This window comes from Acanthopagrus latus, chromosome 21, assembly GCF_904848185.1.
Source record: "Acanthopagrus latus isolate v.2019 chromosome 21, fAcaLat1.1, whole genome shotgun sequence".
NCBI classification, from domain to species: domain Eukaryota; kingdom Metazoa; phylum Chordata; class Actinopteri; order Spariformes; family Sparidae; genus Acanthopagrus; species Acanthopagrus latus.
This window is the reverse complement of record NC_051059.1, coordinates 23,200,391-23,218,512: the sequence shown is the minus strand read 5'-3', so window position 1 is coordinate 23,218,512 and position 18,122 is coordinate 23,200,391. Positions and strand designations below refer to the sequence as shown.

General features: G+C 43.5%; 2 protein-coding genes across 6 annotated transcripts; one reads left to right on the top strand and one right to left on the bottom strand.

Annotated features, from left to right (window-relative positions):
- Positions 1-762: 762 nt before the first annotated feature.
- LOC119011072 (dynein, cytoplasmic 1, intermediate chain 2a-like) lies at positions 763-8,038 on the top strand. 4 transcript variants are annotated; one of them, XM_037083889.1, is made up of 17 exons: positions 763-919; positions 2,560-2,668; positions 2,754-2,886; positions 3,398-3,482; positions 3,908-3,970; positions 4,185-4,312; positions 4,401-4,490; positions 4,652-4,814; positions 4,902-5,001; positions 5,135-5,260; positions 5,375-5,521; positions 5,620-5,733; positions 5,829-5,962; positions 6,070-6,214; positions 6,308-6,448; positions 6,689-6,814; positions 6,983-8,038. In XM_037083889.1, exons 2-17 carry the CDS (start codon positions 2,561-2,563, stop codon positions 7,082-7,084), a joined length of 1,905 nt encoding a protein of 634 aa, XP_036939784.1. In that variant the 5' UTR covers positions 763-919; position 2,560; the 3' UTR covers positions 7,085-8,038. The 4 variants fall into 4 exon arrangements, with proteins under 4 accessions (XP_036939784.1, XP_036939783.1, XP_036939786.1 ...); XM_037083888.1 differs by having other exon boundaries at positions 3,347-3,482; XM_037083891.1 differs by lacking the exon at positions 3,908-3,970.
- Positions 8,039-8,400: 362 nt separating this feature from the next.
- Positions 8,401-18,122, bottom strand: LOC119011071 (calcium-binding mitochondrial carrier protein Aralar1-like). Of its 2 annotated transcripts, none has more exons than XM_037083886.1 (18): positions 18,017-18,122; positions 17,187-17,240; positions 16,111-16,256; positions 14,830-14,945; positions 14,286-14,425; positions 14,021-14,167; positions 12,986-13,124; positions 12,770-12,863; positions 12,521-12,605; positions 12,331-12,412; positions 12,057-12,215; positions 11,920-11,972; positions 11,517-11,597; positions 10,858-10,998; positions 10,628-10,766; positions 9,951-10,109; positions 9,759-9,849; positions 8,401-9,429 (listed from the first exon to the last, which is right to left on the bottom strand). In XM_037083886.1, exons 1-18 carry the CDS (start codon positions 18,026-18,028, stop codon positions 9,219-9,221), a joined length of 2,049 nt encoding a protein of 682 aa, XP_036939781.1. In that variant the 5' UTR covers positions 18,029-18,122; the 3' UTR covers positions 8,401-9,218. The 2 variants fall into 2 exon arrangements, with proteins under 2 accessions (XP_036939781.1, XP_036939782.1); XM_037083887.1 differs by lacking the exon at positions 18,017-18,122 and adding an exon at positions 17,800-17,824.

Sequence of the window (18,122 nt, the reverse complement as noted above, 5' to 3'; positions counted from 1 at the left end):
CTAATGATCCTCATTACATTTGTTGTCACATTTCTCCAATATGTGCAGTTAAAGTATCTTATAAGATGAAGAAAAAAAATACATCAAATATTAAGAAATAAATGACAGGAGCAGCTAAAACTGACTCCACCTCAAACGAGCCAGTAATAATAGAAGAGCTCTAATATTTTACTATTTTACATTGAAAGTATCAATACCATCATCTAACAGTCAATATACTGCATTCAAAATCTTAGTGCAACAGCATTAGAAAATACAAAAATATACACAAAATAGCCCAATTAAGGTAAAAGTGCAGATCCGCCTACCTCAGAATAATATTTATGATGCTGGATTATAATAAGTGATGCATTAATGTGCATCGGATATCTTAATATTTGATAATACCTACATTTATTAGATGATTTTAAATTCTATATTAGTTATCTCACTCTGCAAAGTAACTAATAACTAAAGCTATCAGCTAACAGTTTCCTCCAGAATGGGATGAAGTTGCTATGAAGGTGCAAAATGTCAGAAAATGGAATTACAAGTACCTCAAAATTGCACTTAAGAACAGTACTTGTGTAAATATAAACTATATATATATAAACTTTGCATATAATAACCGAAATGTAGCCTTAATAGGTGAAACTAAAGGCATGTTTTTACTGATGTAAAACGTATTAAAATGTGTTAAACAGAAATTAATAATTGACAGGTGCAGTTCCCACCCTCCACCAGCAGGGGGCGGTGATACTCCACCGCAGCGGTTGTTGTGCGACGCGCCGCCGGGGAAGAAGAAGGAGGCAGCGAAGTAAACTGCTGTCCTCTTCCAGCATCATCAGGCTCCACCATCATCACTTCTATTCACACTAAACGCGCAGGAAACTGGATTCTCTTGTCACCTTGCCTGCTTGAGTCCAACATCTGATATCAGGTATGCTGACGTGCTTTTTATACCCGTGTAGATGTTAGCCGTGTCGGTGAGCGGGGCGGTGCAGCGGACAGTGTCGGGCGTTGGTTTTGCGGTGCTCCCGTTAGTCGCTTATTATAACCGCAGGCCCGCCGGCTGCCATGGAGATTAGCATGCTAACGCAGCTACCTAGATAGCTAGCTAGCCGACAATGTAGTTAGCCGTTAATGAGATTGTACAAATGTTTGACACATTCTTGACCCATAACGTGAGGCGTTCAGTACATTATGGAATTATAATGAAGTAACTGAGGGGGAAGTGAACACGATAGCTTGGTTAGATCATTATCTGACACAGAGGTGTTGGATCATCTTGTTACAGACACTCACGACACAAATCTTGTCAGGATTAGTTTGGATATGAATGTTTGTAAATTAGCAGCTGACATGTTGAACTTGTAGCTAAAACATGATAATTAACGAACATGTGTTTTCAGCATTTATAATAAAGCAGGCATATTTACCTTTTTTTTAAGCTAGTGTTTTTATTTCTGGAATGATACACTCCCAATATAAATGGCTAGCCGTGACATTATGGAGAAAGCAGATAAAGAGGACTTTGTTATCCACAGCTGCTCGGTGTTCACATGTTTCCAGGATGACAGGCCCAGGGCTACTTCCTGATGCTGCACAGTCACAACATCACAATCTGGATCTTGCAGCACTGATAGATGTGGTTTCCATACTGAAAAAGTCACAAGGCGAAGCACAAATTCCCTAAACTCAGATGTATGCTGTTGCTGTGCAGAGTTTCTGATGTGTGTTGAGTGACCTTGCAGTCCTTGAATGCACCTTTCTAACACAGGCACCCAACCAGATTGATTTGCTGAGTTCTTCTGCAATAATAATAATTGTTGTCTTTGTCTCAAATGCTCTGATTTGTCCAACAAACAGCCCAAAACTACCATCACTATCATGTATGACAAAGAAAAGCTTCACATTTGATAAAAAGCAGACTGTGTGCGTTGCTCTTGCTTGAATATATTGCTTATAACTTAGTCGGTTATCAAAGTACTTCGTTTTGATTTTTTTTTTGATCAACCAGGTCATCAGCTAATGATTTCAGCTCCTAAATAGATCTGCAGTGTAGTTTTAAAGCCGTTGCAATTAGACAACCATCTTCTTCCTTGGAGCTTTTTCATAAATCGTTTGTTGGATGCTCACATGGTCTCACAGGAAATTAAAAACCATTATCATAATGTTATTACAATACTGTTTTATTTCAGGGATCCCAGACTTCATGTTAAATCACAGAACAGTAACGGCTCTGCTTATGAGACTCTGCAATGCTCAAGAACATTTTGTACATATGTTACCAACAGTCAGGGTTTAACTCTGGTCCTCCAGATGAATAATAAGAAATTGGGATATGTGTTTTTGTGTTTTGATAGTTGAATTTTTGGTTTACTGTAGTTCTACTGAACACCTGTAAACTTAATAATTTAGTTTAGGGTCCTGGTCAGGGCATTTTATTGTGAGCAAATATATGAAATAAAGTGAAATCAAATAACTGCTCAACATTTAAAGGGGAAAAACAAAAGCGAGCAGTGGAGCATTTCTCAAAGAGCCTCTTCATTGTCCTCTGCAATGTCTCTCCTCCTGCAGCATGTCTGACAAGAGTGAGCTGAAGGCTGAGCTGGAGAGGAAGAAACAGCGGATCGCTCAAATTCGAGAGGAGAAGAAGAGAAAAGAAGAGGAGAAGAAGAAGAAGGATGTAAGTCGAACGCTTGCATTTTCATGTATAGCTGAAGAACCTGCCAGGCCGCTGCTTTGTTTTTATTCTGTCCTGTGCTCTGCAGGGAGACTCGAAGCGCGGGGCCGAGTCGGGCGGCGGTTCTTCTGCCGGCCACGAAGACTCGGACCTGGAGAGGAAGAGGAGGGAGGCGGAGGCTCTGCTGCAGAGCGTCGGCATCACCCCTGACATACCTCACGGTAAAACCAGCATGCTTCTTGTCTTTTTACTTACCTTTCACCCTCACTTATCTCCCATCACTTTCTGGTCGTTTTCCTGATGGATCTGCAGTGTTTTATAAATGTCACCTCTAACTTTGCTGTCTGGCTTGGTTTCTGTCACTGCCACACACTCACCCCCACGCCACCCACCCCCACCTCGCACAATATCTGAACATTTGATATAACTGTTGTGCATGACACCTAAACCTTGCCTGCCATTTATTTTCATTCTCTCTTCTCTCCCCCTTGTGTCTGTCCTTTTTGTGTTTTTTTACCCCCTCCTTACTGCATGCATCACTCCCTCACTCACTCACTCATCGACACACTTCTTCCATACCTCACTTCCTCCCTCACTGACTCTCACCCTCACTCACTCACTCACTCACTCACTCACTCACTCACACATTCATCCCACTCACAAACACACACGCGACCACAGCTCAGCCCCTGAGGGTAGTAACAGAAGATACGTGTCTGTTTCACTACCTAGTCCCCGCCCCCATGTCTCCCTCCAACAAATCAGTGGGCAGCGATGCAGGAAGCCAAGATTCTGGCGACGGAAACGCAGGACCAAGGTCTGTGTGTGTGTGTGTGTGTGAGAGACAAAGAGAGAGCGGGAGAGAGAGAGAGAGAGATGGGGATGGGTTGCTTTTTAATGTAATGTTTTGTTGTACTTGCATGCCCAGGTGTTTGTCTATTAACGCGTGAAATATTCTTGATGAATTCTGACATGTCTCTCCTCTTTGCCTTTTCACCGGCACGCTGATGTTTCTCAATTAACATGCACTCAATTCTTCTTCTTCCTCTTCTTCTTCTTCTTCTCCTTCTTCTACTTCTTATCTCGGTCTTTCTTCCTCTCTTTTTGCTGTTTTTCCCCATCTTTAACGTCTCACCTTTTTGCCCGTGTTCTGCATTTGTTTTCATCCTCTTGTTTTCCTCTTCCTTTCTGTCTGTCCTGTCTCTCTCTTACTAACACCGTCTGGTGGTTTGGCTGTATAAGGACATTGCATTGGGATCCTGACCCCTCTACTCTGCAACTCCACTCCGACTCTGAGCTCATGGGGTACTGCTCCTCCTCTCTCCTTTAGCTTGTCTTCCAGCTTTATTCAGTTTTTTGTGGTTCCATCTTAGATTTGTCTAAATGTGTTTAGTATTTTATCTGTATATCATCGTTTATGTCTCTTCATGTCAAATTTGCATTCAGTTCTTGATTTGTATCGCAAATCTGCGTGTGTGCTTACTTCGACGATGGTGTGTGTGTGTGTGTGTGTGTGTAGACGTGGCGCTGTGAGGCTGGGCATGTCCAAAGTGACCCAGGTGGAGTTTGTCCCAAAGGAAATGGTGTCCTACTCTAAAGAAACACAGACACCCACCGAGGTGCTGACACACGCCGATCAAAAAGCAGGTAAGGCAAAAACAAACCCGATTTCTCCTCTTCCCCGACTGGATCGGAACTGAATAAAAACTCAATCAAATCTGCGTGTGTGTTCTAGATGAGGAAGAGGATGAGGAGGTCGCTGCTCCTCCACCAGCAGAGGACAGCCAGGAGGAGAAAGATGAACAGGGTGAACAGCAGGAGGAGGGTAAGGCAGAAATGGCTTAAAATGTTTTGCTTTTACTACCTTTCTTTATTCCTGTCTGCCTTAAATAATGAGTTTGAACCGGTTTAAATCTTTCCAGCAATACGCAACATCTTTTCTTGTGTATTTTTCCCGATTTCCCTTATACTGTATTATCTGTGTAGACGGTCCCAAAGAGCTGACAGAGGAAGAGAAGCTGCAGGTTCTGCACTCCGAGGAGTTCTTGTCATTTTTCGAGCGAGGCAGCAGAATTGTGGAGAGAGCTCTGGCCGAGCAGGTGGACGTCTGCTTCGACTACAGCGGCAGAGATCTGGAGGACAAGGAAGGGTGAGGCCCATGAGAAAAACATCACTTTCTGTAGATAGGTAGTTGGATAGGCATGGTTGATAATTCTTTTCTTTCGGTCCCTTCCAGTGACTTGCAGGCCGGTGCAAAGCTGGTTCTGTGTAGACAGTTTGCGGATGATCGCTGGACTAAAAACAGAGTGGTCACCTGTCTCGACTGGTCTCCTCAGGTGGGTCAGAGCGCAGACACAGGAGCTTTAACCGCTTCCTGTTGAACCTTTGGGCTCTATTTTTTCCTTTGTGTTGACTCGTAGTGTCACTGCTTCTTCCTGCATCTAAAAACGACATCCATCTACCTTTCAGTATCCGGAGCTGCTGGTGGCTTCATATAACAATAATGAGGATGCTCCCCATGAGCCCGACGGAGTGGCACTGGTCTGGAACTTGAAGTACAAGAAAGGCACACCTGAGTACATTTTCCACTGCCAGGTACAAAACCACAGCCCAACAAACCACTGGCATTAAAGACATTCTTTTAAGCTTAATACAACAAAGATTTAGGCGAAAGCTGATACATTTAAATCGTATTCTTTCTTCCTCCAGTCAGAGGTGATGTCAGCCGGGTTTGCAAAGTTTCACCCCAACCTGGTGGTGGGTGGGACGTACTCGGGACAGATTGTCTTGTGGGACAACAGGAGCAACAAACGCACCCCCGTTCAGAGAACCCCTCTGTCTGCAGCTGCACACACGGTGACGCACTGGAGCTCACACTCCTTACTGTTAACACACACGGCGTTTCATCTTGTGCAGGTCTAACTCTTCTGTCTGTCCTCCTCTGCTGTGTCCAGCACCCAGTCTACTGTGTGAACGTGGTCGGAACCCAAAACGCCAACAACTTGATCAGCATCTCCACTGATGGCAAAATGTGCTCCTGGAGCCTCGACATGCTCTCCCAGCCGCAGGTACGTTCAACTTGTATGGACGATGAACGGGGACGCCGTCGTGAATATCAGTTGCTTGGTCGGAGTGTTTAAGGCTGCGCATGTTTTCCCTGCAGGACAGTCTGGAGCTGGTGTTCAAACAGAGCAAAGCGGTGGCCGTCACCTCCATGGCCTTTCCTCTGGCTGACGTGAACAACTTTGTGGTGGGGAGCGAGGACGGCTCTGTCTACACAGCCTGTCGCCACGGCAGGTGAGTCCTGTTTGACCTGTGTCCTCAGTGCAAGTTTTATTTCCTCAGGACAGATTTTTGTTTAGAAGTCCTGTCCTGACAGATGTTTTCATGGCTGTGTGTTACAGTAAGGCGGGAATCACTGAGGTGTTTGAGGGCCATCACGGTCCGGTGACCGGGCTGAGCTGTCACAGTGCTGGAGGACCTGTCGACTTCTCTCATCTCTTCATCTCCTCCTCTTTTGACTGGACTGTCAAACTCTGGAGCACTAAGGTGACACATTTAAAGTTACAATCACTCTTTTAGTTGCACTACTGGTGATGTTTGTTAACTCTGATCCATTTCTCCACCTGTTCGTCTGCTCAGAGCACCCGTCCGTTGTACTCGTTCGAGGACAGTTGTGACTACGTCTACGATGCGATGTGGTCTCCAACTCACCCTGCTCTGTTTGCATGTGTGGACCTGGCTGGACGCTTGGACCTGTGGAACCTCAACAATGATACAGAAGTATGCACATACGCAATGCAGTGAAAGACCTTTGTTTCAACCAATAAAGGAGACACATTTTGCTTTTATTTAAAGGGTTGTTGTTCATGTAGAAGATCTTTGAAAATATCCATATAGTATCATGAGCTAGATTTCCTAGGATTATTGCACCTGCAGCATGAACAAGTTACTGGCACCCCTGCAGACCATCTGTCAATCTGCCTCTTTGTAAGTTGGTGTTTTATTTGTTTGTCTTTTAAGGTTCCCACTGCTAGTGTGTCTGTGGACGGGGCTTCAGCACTGAACCGTGTGAGATGGGCTCACTCTGGCAAAGAGATTGCCACCGGGGACTCGGAGGGGCAGGTGCAGGTCTATGATGTAGGCGAGGTGAGATTTCATCCCATATATTACTATCCTGCTTTAATGAGATTTTAGATTTAGCTTCCCTCAGTTATACATCTGAAAACAAACGATTTTGGTTCAGATATTGACATCACTCTTTCAAAATCTTGCCTCACGCACCTTCTGACGCGTCCTTCTTTTGTCTCTCTGCAGCAAATCTGCGTGCCCAAGGCCGACGAGTGGACGCGCTTCGTCAGGACGCTGGCCGAGATCAACGAGAACCGAGATGAAGCGGAGGAACTGGCCAACGTCTGATATTCCGAACCCCACACTGACAGCCCTGCTCATACACCAACACACCTAAAGCACACTACACGACACTGGCTTCCAGCTTTTCCACCCACGACAACATGAATTGGCCTGAGGAGACGTGCAGAGCTAGAAGGGATAGAAAAGACAGATTTAGACGAGTTTTAGAAGTGTTTTGAAAAGTGTCTCGAAGAGTTTTAGAGTACATTTTGTAGGAACAATGAACGTCAGGTGTAGCAGTAGTTGTACAGAAGTCAAGTGACTGAAAGTTCGGCTGACAGAGGGATATACAGGGATGTGTTTTTCAGCATATGTAGACGTGTCTGTCCACTCTAAACTTCTAGCTTTGATAACATCCTCAGGGCTCCAAGAAACTGCTCTTCTCCTGAGGCCTCAACCAACTCAGTTCTTTTTTAAATATGCAAACCTTTGTACCTGCACCTTTTTATTACCATTTGAGTGTTTTTACATGTTTTAATATTTTTCCAGACACACTTGTGCACACGGCTTTTTAAAGTGTGTGTCAGCAGAGCGAAAAGAGAAAAAGCTGACATATCACTATCAGATCCTCTCTATCCTCAGCAGTACTTGAATTTGATGACATTAAAAAAAAAAAAACAGCTTATATGCTTACACATTCTCACTCTGGCCTGTGCAGAGGTGTGTCATTCTTACATTTTAACCACTACAATATTTAATATTTATTCTGGTGGTTGCACTTATTTAAATATTTTGTGTATTGTTTCAAGAAATGCTGCTTTGTACTAAGAGCTTGAGTAGTACATTCCTAAAATTCGCACTACAAGCTTTGTACCAGGCAAAATCTGTTCCTATACTTGCCTTGAATTTATCAACACTAGTACAGTAAAAAAAAAGTGATGTTTTTTTTTCTGTACCAAAGGTGATTCGTTTTTATACTCTGAATCTGTGTAACGAGTAGTAAAAAAAAGAACAAATGGTTTCCTGACTTGTCCTCTTTAAGAGGATTAAATAAACTACATGAAGTTTTAGATGTAAAGCTGAGGTTGGAAACTCATCTTTATCACAGGACATGATTTGAGTTTCCTTTTCCATCCAGTTCCATCCATTCCCTCCAGGATGCAGCAGTCCAACCTCACCAGACAAAACTTCAGCTTCAAATGCTTTCTCTTTAAATATTTACAAATGAGCTTAAAGATGCACTGTAGCAACCATATTTGATATAATCTGAACAAGATCAGTATTCTGCTTAGACTTAACTGTACTGTACTCTTTCCTGTTACTGTTTCTGATACGGTCAATGGTTGCACTTTTCCATTGGAATAAAACTCAAAGACATATTGTTAAAATTAAAACCATATGGATGATTTATTTCAATAAAATACAATGACTGAATTCAGATACATTTAATTTATTAATACCTAATTCTCTGCTCATGATTCTTGTTTTATCAAGAAAACACTCAATTGAAAATTTCTGTACATCAGTAAGAGAGATTCTCAGAGACCAGGACCAGAAGGCCCCGCGCTGCCGTAACATTATAGGTGCTGTATAATGATACTGACCGAATGTTACAGATCTTTGTCTTGTAACATTTTCTTCACTGCTTCCTGTCGATGTGCTGCCTCCGTACAGTTATACAATATGTACAGTATATCGCCCCTTTGTCAGGACTAATCAAAGGTGAAGCCCCACACACCATGCTGACCAATCTAATATTTGCTATCCCCACCGTCCAATAAGAGAAGTCCTACTCACACTGAGTATCAGACAGAAAACAGAATAAAAATCATATCAGCTACTCATGAGAGAGAAAGAGATGGGGGGGGGGGGCCTGGAGCTCCGTTTTAGACAAAAGAACACAAAAGATGGAGATGGCAGGAGCGTACAGCCACTGAAGATACAACACAGTCAGTGCTCTGATCCTGACGCCGTCTGCTCCGTCACATCCACAGCTGCAGCCAGCGCTCCACCTCCATCACTGGCTGCGGGGGACCAGTGGATCCACACCTTCACCCTGGGGAGGGGCTGGTGTTGTTACGGCCCCTATGTGTGGAGTGTGTTTTAACTGTGTGTGTTTCGTTCGTGTATCTATCTAAGTGTCTGGCTCCTGGTAGAGAAGGAGAGGGATGGCAAAGTGATATGGAGATTCAGAGCCGTACTAGGCCTGAGGTGGTGTGGCAGTGACCGGCTCCGGGTGATGAATGGAAACCACGCCGGAGGACTTGAATTTAGGGAGGTGAAGGCCAAATTTGTTCTCCACCCCGGCAAAGGTGGCTGCGGCCAGGCGGTAGCCTCCGAGATGGTCGGAGTTGATGGGAGGAAGCTCGGAGATGCGGGACTTGGGTGTGGGCTCAGATCCTGTTGGACGACTGCAGATAGGAAAGAGAAGGGAATGGTTATAACACAGATGTAATGCCAATTCCAATATTAAAAAAACTGTAGTTAAAATTAACCTTAAAATATGTCCAGCAGACTGGGTATAATAACAGGTACTGCAGATGACACCCATTTAACAGAATGCAAAAATGAAATCAAATATGGCATCAGGCCATTTTCTATACAGGCCATTAATCCTTCCAGGGTACTCTAAACCTGCCATTCTCTTATGTGCTCCCCAAACCTCTCTCCATGTTAATGTTTCAGTTAAACTGAAAACTGTTACTGTATGTTAAAATACAGTAAAAAAAATTAAACTTACTGTCCACCGAAGTCAACGTAGAACCACCGCTGTAAGAGCTCATAAGTCACCAGGGTCACACCAAACTGAGGAGAAGACCGGCACATACGAGCTGGAGAAAAGAGAGAGAAAAAAAGATTCAATATTTTTTTACATGCAAAAACGACCTGCGATGCATTGTGTCTCTTCATGCTGCTGCACACAAACACACACCTCCAGCTCCCTTCCACAAAGCCCTGAACCCTTCCTCTCTCATGATCTTCCTGAAGCAATCGATGACCCCAGTGTAAGTGGTCTGTCCGGCCCTCGCTGCAACCTGCAGACGTGTCTTGATGACATCGGCAGGCGTCACGAGGGAGGCGGCAGGGATACCTGGGAAATGGAAGAAGTCAGATGTTACTTCAAACCTGTGAAAAACAGGAGTCTATGACTTAAACATAAAAGGAGCTTTTACATGGTTATCTTAAAGTCTCATTTTGATATTGATCATAACCAAATGAGACCATCGGCAAGAAGACTGTCAATTTCTGTATTACTATTATTCTTAATTCCTGTCATTGGGTCAGATAAGCAAGAAATTTTAACTATTTCTCGTGCTGTTATCTGCAGATGAATTGAGAGGTCTGTAACACACTAAAACAAAGTGTATTTGTTTCACTTTGCCTCCAGGGGCTGCCAGAATCAACAGAAAATTGAAGTTCCTTATAGCAACTTTAAGGGGAGGTCAGTAAGAACTTTAACCAGCTTGTTTATTGGCATTTAATGATCCAGTTCACAGCCATGGGTTCAGCTGAATGGCAACATTTTCTCTTATGCAGTCCTTTATAAAATATTATGTTCCGAACGAGCACATTCAGAACACGCTGTTTTTTGTCACAATCTGAATTTACCTGCAATCGCTCCAGCAGTGAGAAGCTGCAGAGCTCCCAGCCTGCCTTGTTCGTCAGCAAACTGGGACTTGAGGTGGGCGTACGCCGGGAAATAGATGGCTGAGAAGGGGATGTCTCTCAGGAAACATGCTTTAGCACCCTGGTTAGACAGAGAAGGGAGTCAGACAGTTGTATGAGACGGTGCTTAGAAGAGCAAGGAGTGCATGAATACTCGATCAATGACAAGTTACCTTGTAAAGGCCGAAGAAGCCCAGGTCACGGACCACGCTGAGCGCGCTGACTCGAGGTCCGGTGGTGATCTCGCCCGCCACCTGCAGGCGAATCTTCACAATCTCCAGAGGGTTGGTAAAGATCACCTGAGAGCCTCCAGCCTGGATAAATGAGAGGAGAGGAGCTTATTCACACAATTAATTCAAAGAGAAAATAATTCACTGCTTCTGCATCTCACATGTAAGCAGCTGAGGGATGGGAGCCAAGTTTTTATCCATTGTAAGTGTCAATAGTAAAAAAATAAATAAATTAAAAAAAATTAGATCCTGATCAATCATTTACTTTGCCATTTCCCCGGACGGTAAGGTGTGCTGGGCCAAAGTGTGTAAGGATGAACAACGCTATCAAAAAACAAAAACAGAAAACAAAACATGTTGCGTTGGACAATGACAGTTTAACTCTGGATGCAATCAGCATTGCAGTCCACTGTTAGTAATGTCACTTGCAACTCTGCAAGCAAGTTAATACAACTGATAAACAGACTCCATGCACGACATACATCTAGGGAGGCACATTTACCTAAAGGTGGTAAATGTGCATTTTTTTCTAGGCTTGAGTTCTTCTATCCATTCACAAACAGATAAAGCGGCATACAAATAGTTATGAATCTGACACTTACACAGCCACCGGCGAGAACCTCAGCAAAGAAAGGAATAGTGTCGTCTTTGTCAGTGAACTTGTCTCTTACAAAGTCGTTAACCTGTTGGACGCAAACACAGAGCCGGCATGAGACCAAAGACAATCCAGAGGAAAACTGAGAATCAGTCAGTGTCGTCTTGCTTTTGTAAAATCTGCCCTAAATTAGTAAATGTGATGTCTTTTATCCTGTAAACTTTTAAATTGGATTTAAGCTTCTTCTCGCTGTATTTTTAATCTGGTGGAGAATTTTTCACTGATTTGCTTTTAATTAATTAAACTGTGCACGTGTTTGTCGACAACTCCACTGTAAACAACCCATTATTACCACTGTGTGCAAACAAAGCAACTAGCGGGCGGCAGATTATTATGCGTTGTGTACTTACTGTGAGTTTGATAGCCTTCTCAGGTGCCACACCTATAAGCTGAGGAACCAGACCTGTTGGGAAGCATGGAGGATTGAGTGGCAGCAGAATCTTATTTCATTAGTATTGCAGGGCAGACAGGAGTACGACAGTCCTACCTCTATAGAAGCCGAAGAAGCCCTCGTAACGAAGCACCTTCTTAGCACAGTCAAAGCTGTTCTTGTACATCAGCTCTCCGACGAAGGATCCCGTGGACCTCTGGTTCTGCATACGAGTCTTCACCAAGTCGATGGGATACACGGCCGTCGCTCCCGTAGCTTTGTGAACACACACGCAGTATAAATATGAATAAATACTACGCCTTAAATTAGATATGTCAGTTGCAGCTGCATTTTCAGCCAGCCATCTGTCTTTGGCTGTATTATAACTCACCTCCAGCAATAGAGCCCAGGGTGAATCTGTAGGCCGACTCTGCAACCTGGAGCAACACAGACCTGGAAGGGTCCCCATGGGTCTGATACGAAAACACACAAGGGAATATGGTGAATTAATATTAAGAAAACAATTATGTACATTTTTGTTTCCCATGAGAAAGGGAGAAAGAAAAAAATCCTTGTTTTACCTGTTTTTGGGTTTCAGCCAGGTGATGGGGCAGACATCCTTCCTCTAATGGAGCTATCCTGTCAATGTCACTAAGATTCAGGCGCCTAAAAAAACACAGATGTTAAATTCCCCATTATCTACATCCCCGTCCTCACACAGATCATTATATTTTCTAGTAAATATCCATGAAGAAAACGGAGGTGAATTAGAGGATTTGGGCCACACTGACTATCACATGATTTATCAGAGTTGCAGTGTGAGTGTTTACCCAGAGGGGGAGTGCAGGCCAGACAGCTGGTACAGGATGTCAATTTCCATGGGAGTGATTTGACCAAACTTGTTGGCAGCATGAACAAACTCCTCTGCAGCGAGAAAGAGGTAAAAGAAAATGACCTTTTATGATCACACTGACATTTATGACACACTCCTGAAGCATTTTAGCTGTGAAAGATACAACATCATGGTAATGTAACAATCTGAGCACCTTTGGTGACGAGCGTGTCCTTCCGCGTGCCGGCCAGTGTGCTGTAAATCTTGCGGATCAGCTCCATGTTGTTCAGGAGGGAGTTGAAGGCATTGAAGTACGAGAAGCTAACCATGTGTGAGGTGCTGCCACCTGCAGCCTGGAAGAGAAAAGGCAAAGGACGTCTGGCACTGATCCGACCAAAATTTTTCTTTTTTTTTTAATATTAAAAGGTGCACTATCATCAGAGACAGAACTTGATTTACTTTTTTTTTAATTTCATGCATAGATGGACTAAATAACAAAAATTTGACAGGAAAGATATTGTCCAAAAAGATTTCAACTGCATATCAAATGTATTCCTCTGATGCAAATCCTAAGACGAAGGGTATATAACTGTGTGTAGAGTTGCAAAAATACAGGGTTTTCCTGGTAGGACAACCATCTTAGAAAATCTCAATCTAAATATACCTAGAAAACAGTTTATTGCTACAACCATTATATGACTAGAATCTAAGGGAAATCGGGATAAAACCACTTGCAGCTTTGTCACGAAGTGTCCGAAATTAAAGTAATGTGTAGAAAAAGCTGAACACAAGAGAGCTGGGCTGAGCAGAGCCTGAGCAAAGATTAAAAGATTATTCAAATTAGAAAGACCCGAGGTGAAAGTGGCCAGTATTGTCCTGTAGGCTAATAACCCCAGACTGGAAGCAGATGAGGATTTACTTCAGCTGAGTGTGTGTATTTTCATAACCTGTGAGTGAGTTCTATTGCCACTTGCGAATGATCAAAATATAAGTATTGTTTATCGTTTTCTGGGGCACACGAAAAACCTTCTGTCCCAGTTTGACTTGAACTATTAACAATTTGCTACTCCAGAAAGTGGGAGATGTCACAGCTTAGTTTGAACTGAAATGAGGGAGCTTCCAGCTATGAAAATTATTTTTGGACCATCTGTGCTTATCTGGAAATAACACTCTTGTATTAGATGTGAATATTCTCGGTGGTGACAAATTATTCTGTCAGTTAGCTCCCCTCACGCAGAAAAACACTCACTGAGACAAGGTTCTCCTCCACAAACGGTGTGAGCATGTGGTGTCTGATGGTGGCCATAATGTCACTGAAGTCCATGGAGGAGATGACGCCATTCTTGCCTTTGTCCTTTTGGGCGAATGCCTGGCGTGCATGCTCCAGCTGCAGCTCCTAAAAAAAAAAAAAAAAAACACATGACACCAGAATGCTGAGTGTAAATATAGTCACCTCAAAGACGTAGTGAAAAACTTGACACTGATCAGTGGGTGTCCGTATATAGCCAACGTACCTGCAGGAACTGGGTGAACTCGAGGTAGCTGAGGTCCTTCTTGCCGTCGTGCCCAAAGTGCAGACGGATGAATTCGCAGTCCCAGTTGAAGGGAATGTGGTGGTGCACTGTGGTCTGGCTGAAGATGTCCCGCACATTCTCTGCAGCACAAATACAAATAGATTTTTTTTTTCCCCAACAGGACCAATCATCAAACTTCCTGACAAATGACATAACATAAAGCTTTGTGTGTGACAGAAGAAAGAAAGCTCAGTTGGATTTAAACAGTGCATGAGTGATTATGTAAAAAAGATCCATGTGTAATGACTTAGACGCAGAGTAATCTGGTTAACTATGTCATATTAGCAAATTCTTTCCGCACACTGCACCGCCTTGATGATGCAGCACACAAACACATCAGGGAGGGCTTCACTGTGCTTCAATCAAACTAGAGGATTTCCTTTACAAGTGTAAAACATTTACACTGTCATACTTGTTGTTTTCATTGAACTAGCGCAAACTGAAATCAAAGCTCATGCAAAAATACAGAAAAATTGTGTTGTACCGAACGAAATGGCTCCAGTTCCGGTCTTGTCAAACAGCTGGAAGGCTACTATGAAGAGAGCGTCGGGTGCACACAACACTGATTCAAATGCAAGAAACTCCTGGAACGAGATGAGCCTGCAGTTGTTGGTGTGCATGTCGTGGAAGAGGGGGGACAAAAAAGATAAACTGTTAAACACTTTGGAAGGAATACTCAAATAATACTCAAACAGTTAAATTTCATCACAAATACACTGTGAGTTATGACGTGTGATGCCGCCCCAAAGTCAGTGACAACGTGAATGCTTTTGGTTGGCAAAAAAGGAAAAACACAGTGCAGTAAAAAGAGACAGAGAGATGACTTGTGGCTAAAGATTAAGTGGGAAGTAAGCACACAATCTGAAGGGAGAGCTGAAGTTGCACAACCACTCTACTATTACTGCCCTGGTGAGTTTCTAATATTAACTGAGCCAGTATTTATTAATGTCAAGTCAGTGTTATTGGCAAGTCAGCTGTGTCAAAGTTGTTAGCCAACCTTGCTGGCTTCGCCTGGCTGGAGGCCAGTTTTACTCAAGGAAAAAGTTTTGCGGTTGCCGTCACAAAATGATGAATGAATGAAACTTGATTCAGGCCACTGTTGGTTGGTCTGACGTCCTTACGTCACCTTCAAAGCACGTGAGTGAAACAACACTGTCTTGCTGTTGTAGTGAAGCACATGGGAGAAATGTGTCTAAAGGAGCATTACATGTTGCTGCTCTAACATCGTTAGTTTACAAGCAGCTTGTAATTATGCTCAATCCATTTTCACTTGTCTTCACCAGAAAAAACGTCATTGTATTGGTTACTATCTAGTCAAACTGTTGTTTCTTAGTTACACAGCATTTTATTTGTGAGATATATGTGTATATTTTCTTAGCATTAAGGCCAGGCAGGGATAGTAATCAACTGATTGTTTCAACACTAGTGTGATTGTAATGGTAGTTCTTGTGGGTACAAACTACACAAAAGCCTGATAAACTTGACTGGATTGTTTGAAGAAGTCTGCAAACATGCAGCCGATATACTGACCAAAATTTGACTAAAAATGCTGACATTTCTTTGACGAAAACTAGAGTAGCTCCTAAAATAAACACTGCCTCGTAAGCAAGCAGTCAGGGAAATGGGTGTCACTGGGGGTTTTATCTTATCTGTAAGTGGCTATAACTGTAAGCATTGATCAGACATGGCTCAACAAACTGTCGATTAGTGATGATAAGCTGTGTGTAATTGTGTGTGTGTATATCATTTCTGTTTCAGTACGTACCCGTCCTTTGTGGTGTCAGCCACAGCAGCAATGAGCTGTACAGTTTTGGGGTTGTGGTGGATCTGCGTGTGTAGTCCTAGATACCTCTGGACAAAGTCTCCCGGGGTCATGAACCTCTCTCCATCTTTGTCCGATACACTGGCATACTGAGGAGACACACAACGACAAATAATACAATAAACAGCCACCAAAGTTTCCTAGCTGTGCTGGGGATTCATGCTGCGACTGCACAACCAAGGTCACTGGTCCTGCAGTGTCGGAGTGACATGGCAGAATGACACCGGCCCATACTTAAAAACACATGAGCATTCACACACGCACTGATGTTTATGGTTTTAGCTTCTGAGCTATCTGACCTATGCACATCAGCGTACAGACAACTGCTGGCCCACACGACGATCACACAGCCGGTCACTCGCTCGCCACGCAAGTAAACAGTGGAGCAAGGTGAAGGTTAACCAAATCCCTTTTTATTGTGGTCACTCGTGAACATCTCATGGTCATTAAAAAGACCGTACCGCTTATTGCAACTGCCAATTCAGCCTGATCAGGGACTTTAAACCTGGACTCTCACATTAAATGTCTGATGCTCTATCAACTGATCTACTTATAAAAAGACAATGTGCTCATATTTCCTGTAAACCAGACAGAATCTTTCCCTCTACATGACATGATGATTAAAGCAGAGACTGAGAAAAGCAGATGTTGAATTTAAAAACAATCCCTCCATCAACAGCTGCTGCTGCTGCTCAGTCAACAAACATTATATTAAAGCTTCGACAATAACGTGAGGCAAACTTATGAATATGTTCACCATCAGGCCACTCAGTCACAGTCATTTGTGTTTTTAATGCAACAGCAGCAGCCTGTGCTGGACCTTTAACTGTGGCTAATGCTGTAATTCAAACCTCATGACAACCTTACAAGCTCATTCACTCAGTGAAGACAGTCTGGGGCGAGCTGCTCTCTACAACCAGCTGATTACACGGATATGTAGAAGATACAGTATGTGTGACACCGAGCTTTACTACAGAAACACGTGAATCCGACTGTGTTAGGATGAAATCAAACCTTACGTTCTGGAAGACTGCTTTCAGCTCACTCGGGTCCCCACGTTTGGTGGATTGCACCTAAAAAAAAAATAAAAAAAAAAAGACAATACACAGTAAGACATGATGCGAAGGTGCGTTTTGTCACACGAGCAAAAAAAAAAAAAAAAGCAACAAAGCAAGCTGCATCAAGTAACATGAAGCAGAAATGAAAGCAAACTACTTTGGGGTTCAAGTCTCCTTGAAACAGCAACTGCTGTGAAGGAGAAACAGCCAGCTGCTGCCTGATATAACCTACATCACGGCTTCACGACTACACCTGGGTTAAAAACATCACGTCGAACGAGTTTAGGCAGGCAACCCCCCCAAAAAGCAATCGACTAGAAAACAAGCTAAACCTACAGATTAGCTCAAAGTAAGGTTACAACTGGGGTAGCCGGCTAGCAAGCACAAACCACACACACACAGGAAGAGGACACAAACCGTGGCAATGACATGTTAAGATCTGAAACGGCTACAAAACCAGAGGACGAGAGCAAATCGACAGAGACACTTCAGCTAGAGTCGCTGTTTGTTTTTGTTTTCTGTTATCTCAGCAGTGTTAGCTAGTCCGATAGCGGTTTAGCATTATCTCGCTAACTTTGAGGTTGTGGATGCCTCATCAAGGCCAGCCGGGCGGCGGCGGCTAGCCCAGTGATGCTAGAGCCTCAGACCACACCGCATCCGAGGCGCCCTGCCCGGACAGCCCCGCGCCGTCTACCCGGCACAAGTCCCACACAAGAAAACGAGCGGAAGACATGCAGATATGCGCAAAAAGAAAGGTTTGAAAATCGCTACGAGAGCGATGCCGAAGTCACCTTGACCGCCATGCTGGTTTGACGTCACGTACAGTGCGCGAGCGAGTCGCAGCGACGCAGGCCATCGGTGCACGCGTGTAGTAGAGCGAGGGCACGAAAACGAAAC